The 6,935-nt window shown below is 34.0% G+C and overlaps 1 protein-coding gene across 1 annotated transcript; it reads left to right on the top strand.

The window, feature by feature from the left end:
- The first annotated feature begins 1,449 nt into the window (after positions 1-1,449).
- On the top strand, positions 1,450-6,410 carry LOC115973419 (putative receptor-like protein kinase At3g47110). Its single transcript, XM_031093684.1, has 2 exons — positions 1,450-4,441; positions 6,298-6,410. Exons 1-2 carry the CDS (start codon positions 1,450-1,452, stop codon positions 6,408-6,410), a joined length of 3,105 nt encoding a protein of 1,034 aa, XP_030949544.1.
- Positions 6,411-6,935: the final 525 nt, after the last annotated feature.

Raw genomic sequence — 6,935 nt, 5'->3', positions numbered from 1 at the left:
TTTTTTTTTTTGGTAGTGGGGCCTTAAGCCTAGGCCTTGAGCTGGCCCTAACTATGGTACTCATTGGCAATCTCACTTGGAAATCTACTCATGTCCTAAAATTCCACCCTCGTCAATACTCATGTCCTAAAATTTCGCCCCCATCAATACTTCCACCCCTATCAATACTCATGTCCTAAAATTCCACCCCCGTCAATACTCATGTCCCCAAATTCCACTCCCGTCAACACATAAAGAAAAAAAAAATTAAACTATATAACTGATTGGCAATCTCACTTGGAAGTCTATGCTCTATAGTTGCCAATGTCCCCAAAATTCCACTCTCGTCAATCATATGTGTGAACATAATATAATTTTATTGTCTTAAAAGTCTTAGCCAACCTTGACTTTATGGACAAACTAGTTGCAGACCCACGTGATATGCAGAAAAATTTGATATAAATATGCTTTATTGGATGATTATAGAATTAATATATTAGATTGAATATTTTTAAAAGTCAATATGTGTTATTTGAAATTATGTTTTATATTAGAAGTTTTTCTGTGGTGTTACAACTAACAAATTAAGTATATTTTGTAGTTGAGTATTATATATAGTGAGATATGTATGAAAATACAATGCAATAAATTTTTTTATTAAAAAAAAATTTACAGTGTGAGAACTATTAGACCAAGTTCTAACCATATATACTTTGTTTGTTACTATATAGATGTATGCAATTCAACACTTACAGGTATATTTTTCCCCAAAACATAGATTCATGTCTCTTTCTTCCATACAATGGAAACCAAGTGAAAACGTATATAAAGATAATTACGAAATAGACCATGTTCAATAAATCATATATCATAAAGTGGAAATATAAAATAAAATAAAATGCAAAGAGAAAACTTTATTTCATCATATGAACATATGAACAAATTCCGCAATATATAAATCTTCAAATTCATAAACCACACGATTACTTAGATTTTATACCAATCCATCCATCATGACATTGCAGTATAGTCTAGATATAATTATATAAAAATCACATTTTGTTGATCATGTTTCATAAACCAAAAGTGCCATCTATACATCTAATAAAAATCTTTAAAGAGTAACACATGAGAATTCTTAATTTGAATAGCCGATAATATATATATATATATATAGAGAGAGAGAGAGAGAGAGAGAGAGAGAGAGAGAGAGAGAGAGAGAGAGAGAGAGAGAGAGATTATCCATAATTTGTCCATAAAGTTGAGGTTTGCCAAGACTTTTTAAGGCAATAACATTATATTATGTTCACACATATGATTGAATTCCACTACCACACGATATGAACACCCACCCACCAACAGGAATCGAATTGTCGCCTATAAATTAAACTCAAGCTGTCTTTCTTGCACACTCAAGCCTTCTTCTCTGTGTCTCCCTTGCACTTTAGTCAAGTCATGTTGCTAATAGAAATGCCATCCATTCTCTTGCTTCTGCTCTTGGCTTTTCTCATAGTGCAGCCATGCATACCTCACATGTCCCAATCTTCCAACAACTTTACTGATCAATCAGCTCTTATTGCCTTCAAATCTAAAATCACTTTTGCTGCAAACAATACTGCCTTCACTGCTGCTGGTAAGTGGTCAACAACAACAAACTTTTGTGAGTGGTTTGGGGTCTCTTGCAGTCGACGCAGACAAAGAGTCACGGCCTTGAACCTTTCCTACGTGGGTCTCCACGGCATCATTTCCCCTCATATTGCCAACCTCTCCTTCCTAGTCTCACTTGATCTTTCTAACAACAGCTTCTATGGTTTTCTGCCTCATGAGATAAGTCGTCTACACCGCTTGAGGGTACTTACCTTGCAATTCAACCTATTGGAAGGTAGTATCCCTCCAATCATACATAATTGCCAGAAGCTTGAATATTTGGATCTTTATAACAACAAGTTAAGTGGTGGCATTCCTAAAGAGTTGGGCATGTTACCTATGCTTCGTGAATTAGACCTTAGTTCTAACAGTCTTATGGGCGCAATTCCATGGTCCCTCGGCAATATGTCGTCATTAAAGATTTTGAATTTGGAAAGCAATAACCTCTCTGGTACATTCCCTCTTGTCATCTTTAACTTGTCTTTTATAACGGCTATTGCTATTACAAAAAATCACATCTCAGGAACTCTTCCGATGAATCTTTGCAAGCATTGTCCTAATCTTCAAGGACTGTTTATTTCCTTCAATGAATTCAGCGGTAAGCTTCCCTCACAGTTTAATCATTGTAGAGAGCTTTTACTCTTATCTCTGTCATACAATAAGTTTGATGGAAGTATTCCAAAAGGTTTTGGGAGTCTAGAAAAGCTTGAAATGCTTAGTCTTGGATATAACAACTTAACTGGAAATATACCTCCAATCATAAGCAACCTGTCCATGTTACAAATGTTTAGCATTGGCCAGAGCAACATTGAAGGGAGCATTCCAAGTGATTTTTGGCGTCTCCCAAATTTAGCTATTTTGCAATTTGAGGGTAATGATCTCACCGGAACAATACCCCAAAATATTTTCAACATCACCTCTCTTATTGAGCTCAGCTTGGCGGTAAATTCTTTTACTGGAAATTTTCCACCAGGTACTAGGACCTCTTGCCCCAATCTTGAAAATTTGTTTCTTGATTACAACAAAATCAATGGTCATATCCCATCATATCTTTCAAATTGTTCCAATCTCATCATTGTAGATTTTGGTGAAAACTTATTATCTGGGTCAATACCTAGAAGTTTTGGATACTTAAAATATCTCAAAATAATTAGTCTAGGTGATAATCAGCTAACAGAGGAGCCTGGACATCAAGAGCATAGTTTCCTTACATCTTTAGCCAGTTGCAGATTTTTGGAGGAGATATCCATATCCCTCAATCCCTTGAATATTACAATCCCAGATGCCATTGGAAACCTTTCGGTTTCACTTAAATACATTTTAGCAGGTCGATGCCAAATAAAGGGTCAAATTCCAATGGGAATTGGTTCCTTTAAAAACTTGAACTTGCTTTTATTACTTGGAAATAGTTTGACCGGAAAAATACCGTCAACAATTGGGGGATTGGATAGCTTGCAAAGTTTGTATCTTGGTGACAACAGGATTGAAGGATTCATTCCAAAACAACTTTGTAAATTAAAGAATTTGGGAGATTTGGATCTCTCAAATAACAGTCTCTCTGGATCCATCCCAAATTGCATTGGAAGCCTTAGTCTTTTGCAGAAATTAAACTTAAGTTATAACGAGCTGACATCATCAATCCCATTGAATTTGTGGAGTCTTAAAAATCTAATATTCTTGGATTTATCAATGAATTCCCTTGTTGGATCATTGTCTCCAAACACGACAAAATTGGTTGTTATTGTAGACATGGACTTGTCTCATAACCAAATTACTGGAAACATTTCGAGTATCATTGGTACTTTTGAAAGCCTTAGGTATCTAAATTTGTCAATGAACTCATTCCAAGGAGACATTCCACAATCTTTTGGACAATTGAAAGGATTGGAAAAACTAGATCTCTCATACAATAATCTCTCTGGTGCAATTCCCAAGTCTCTTGACGCACTTCCATTTCTCAACTATTTGAATTTGTCCGTCAATGACTTATCAGGAGAAATTCCATCTGGTGGACCTTTTGCAAACTTCACAAGGAAATCATTTTTAGGTAACGAAGCACTTTGTGGGAATCCAATTTTTGGAGTTCCACCTTGCACAAGTCTGAGTTCTCGAGGATTAAAGGTGAAACAACTTTTTCTCAAATATATTGTACCTGCCATTGCATCATTTATAATTTTTGCATCAGTGGTCATAATGCTGAGAAGACATCCAAGATGTAACATACATATTCTAGGTTTACCTATCACTTTGCCTTCTGTGGATTATAGAATGATATCATATCATGAGCTTTGTTGTGGGACAAACAACTTCTGTGAAAGCAACTTGCTTGGAACTGGAGGTTTTGGTTCTGTGTACAAAGGGACACTGTATGATGGGACTACTGTTGCTGTCAAAGTTATAAATTTGCAATTAGAGGGTGCTTTCAAAAGTTTTGATGTTGAATGCAAGGTGTTAAGGGCAATCCGACATCGGAATCTAGTTAAAGTTATTACTACATGCTCCAACCCCGAGTTAAGAGCTTTGGTGTTGCAATACATGTCAAATGGTAGCCTTGAAAAGTGGCTATACTCTCACAACTATTGCCTGAATCTTGTTCAAAGAGTAAGCATTATGGTTGATGTTGCATCAGCATTGGATTATCTCCATAATGGTCAATCGGAACCTGTGGTTCATTGTGATTTGAAGCCAGATAATATCCTCCTGGATGAAGACATGGTTGCACATGTGAGTGACTTTGGCATTGCAAAGATTTTAGTCAAAAATAAAGACGTAACACAAACCAAAAACCTTGGTACTATTGGCTACATCGCACCAGGTATATTAATTCACCTCTACTTATTTAATTACTAGGCTAATTTCATGAATAACCTTAACAATGGCTATTTGCAGGAAAAACAATGTGTTATCTGTCCCAGTTTTCATTAGCTCAAATTTGTAGTTGCATTAAATTCAGAGGATTATACACTATACTCAAATTATTTGTTTTATGAGCCATGCTGACTAGTGAAATATGAATTAATTAAATAGGATCAAGATAGTGTGAGTTTCAGTACTGGACTAGTTAATAAAATCATAATACTTGTTTGGCCTGCCTTATGCCCACTTATAGCTCATTTTATAGCTGTTGACTATATACTAATGCACTTTTGGTATAGTTTATTTTTTTAATTTTTTCTTTCTTTTCAAATTTGTTTATTTGAAAATGCTTTACATAGAGAAAATGGAAGTTTAAAAAAAAAATTAAAATGTATTTTGAAAATGTGTGGTTTGAGACCACTTTACCAAACAGTCACTCAGTTGTCCTAAAATTGATTAAAAAAGCTTCAACTATGGTGAAAAGCTTCCAAGTTAATATAAATCATTCAAAGTCTAACTTAAATGGAGACATAAAGTAAGCCTGATAGTTACTCCAAAATCCAAATAACAAAGATAAACCATTAGGACATAATAGGATCCCCAATAATAATAACGAACTATGAAAAATAGGAAATAAATAAATAAAAGGAATCTAGTATATATGGATAGGGGTGTGCAGAAAACCCGCCAAATCCGACCTGACCCAACCCACCGAGTTGGGTCTGTTTTTAGAGCTTAGTGGGTTGGGTTGGGTTACAAAAATTTTTTTTATAGCAGGTCGGGTGGGGTTTGGGTTATAAAATTTCAAACCTGCCAAACCCGACCTGACTCGCCCATATTTTAATATATGTTTAAAATATATTATATATTTAATAAATTTTTTAAAAAAAACCAGTTGTAGAGTACTTCCTCGGTTCCTACTATCATATATAGTATAAAATCCTATTAGTTCTTTTAATATATATTTAAATATATTATATTATTAATAAAAAAATTTTAAAATTTTAGATATATTTTGTTTATAACTGAGTTAGGAACTCATGTATATTTTGTTTATAAGTGAATTAGGATACTAGTTCATTTATATTTTGTTTATCAATTCAGTTGAATACTTAAACATATTTTGTTTACAACTAAGTTGGAATATTAGTTTATATATTAATGTATATTTTGTTTATCAACTCAGGTGGTAAGTGTGATATATTTTTTTCTGCTCAATTTAATAATAATAGTAATAAAAAAAATTGTCCCACCCATGGGTTCAACCTGACCCAATCATGGGTTAGGTTGGACTTATGTGATGGGTTGGGTTGAATTTTTTTTGACCCACCATGGTGGGTTTGGTCAAAAAATCCCCTCAACTCGACCTAATCCGACCTATGCACAACCCTATATATGGATACGGTAAACACATTTAAAAAAAAAAAAAAAAAACATGTATAAATGTGTGTGTGTGTGTGTGTGTGTGTGTGTGTAATATTGGTGTATTAAAAGGACATAATTGTAAAGTGCTTTTTTTTTCAAGCATGTGGATCACTAACTTAAAACTTCTTGACAAATGTGAGCATAATAGAGTATGGTTTCGAAGGAAGAGTGTCCACCAAAAGTGACATTTATAGCTATGGGATAATATTATTGGAGATGATCACAAGAAAGAAGCCCACCGATGATATGTTTGTTGGAGAACTTGCTATGAGGCAATGGATTCTATCACTACTTACAAAATGGAAGTCGTGGATGATGGTTTACTTAGGATAGAAGATGGAAGGGATGTAACTTTCATGCAAACTATTCTTTCATCTATCTTTGAATTAGGCTTGAGGTGCTTTGAAGAATTACCAGATCAAAGACTTGACATCAAAGACGTGGTGGCCAAGGTTAACAAAATCAAATTGGCACTTCTTGGAAACAGAAATAGGGTTATCTGATATCTAAGTTATTGCTTAAGTTCCTTGTGTGTGCTCACATAGATACGTTGTAAAGCAAGCTTTCATGTCTGTCTTCTTTATATTTTATCATTTTTTTTTTTTTTTGTCTTTTGTATAATTTGGATATGAACAAGGTTTATTCTTCATCCAACCCATCATTATGTGGTGATTAATAAATCCATCCAGTTGTATTAAATCATATGGCTCATTAAATTATTTAAACAAGTTACAGAACTCATTAAATAGGTCATGTAAATAAATGTACACATGGATGATCATTCGAATCTCCATGTAATGAATTCAAGAAATTTTTCTATTTTTCTCCAAATTGTTTTGAAAATAAACACTATGCTTCATTTTTTTCCTTTTTGACCCTTGTGTTGATAGCCAACACGCATTTCATTCTTATAATCTAATCTAGAGGATAAGTAGTTTTAGGTTGTAAAGAGAAGAATCAAAACCCACATTGTGTGTCAAGCCACATGTACATTTGGATGGTTATTCAAATCACCATGTAATGAGTTG

This window comes from Quercus lobata, chromosome 2, assembly GCF_001633185.2.
Source record: "Quercus lobata isolate SW786 chromosome 2, ValleyOak3.0 Primary Assembly, whole genome shotgun sequence".
In the NCBI taxonomy this organism is placed as follows: Eukaryota; Viridiplantae; Streptophyta; class Magnoliopsida; order Fagales; family Fagaceae; genus Quercus; species Quercus lobata.
Note: the sequence above shows the minus strand (reverse complement) of the source record. Positions and strands in the feature narration are given on the sequence as shown.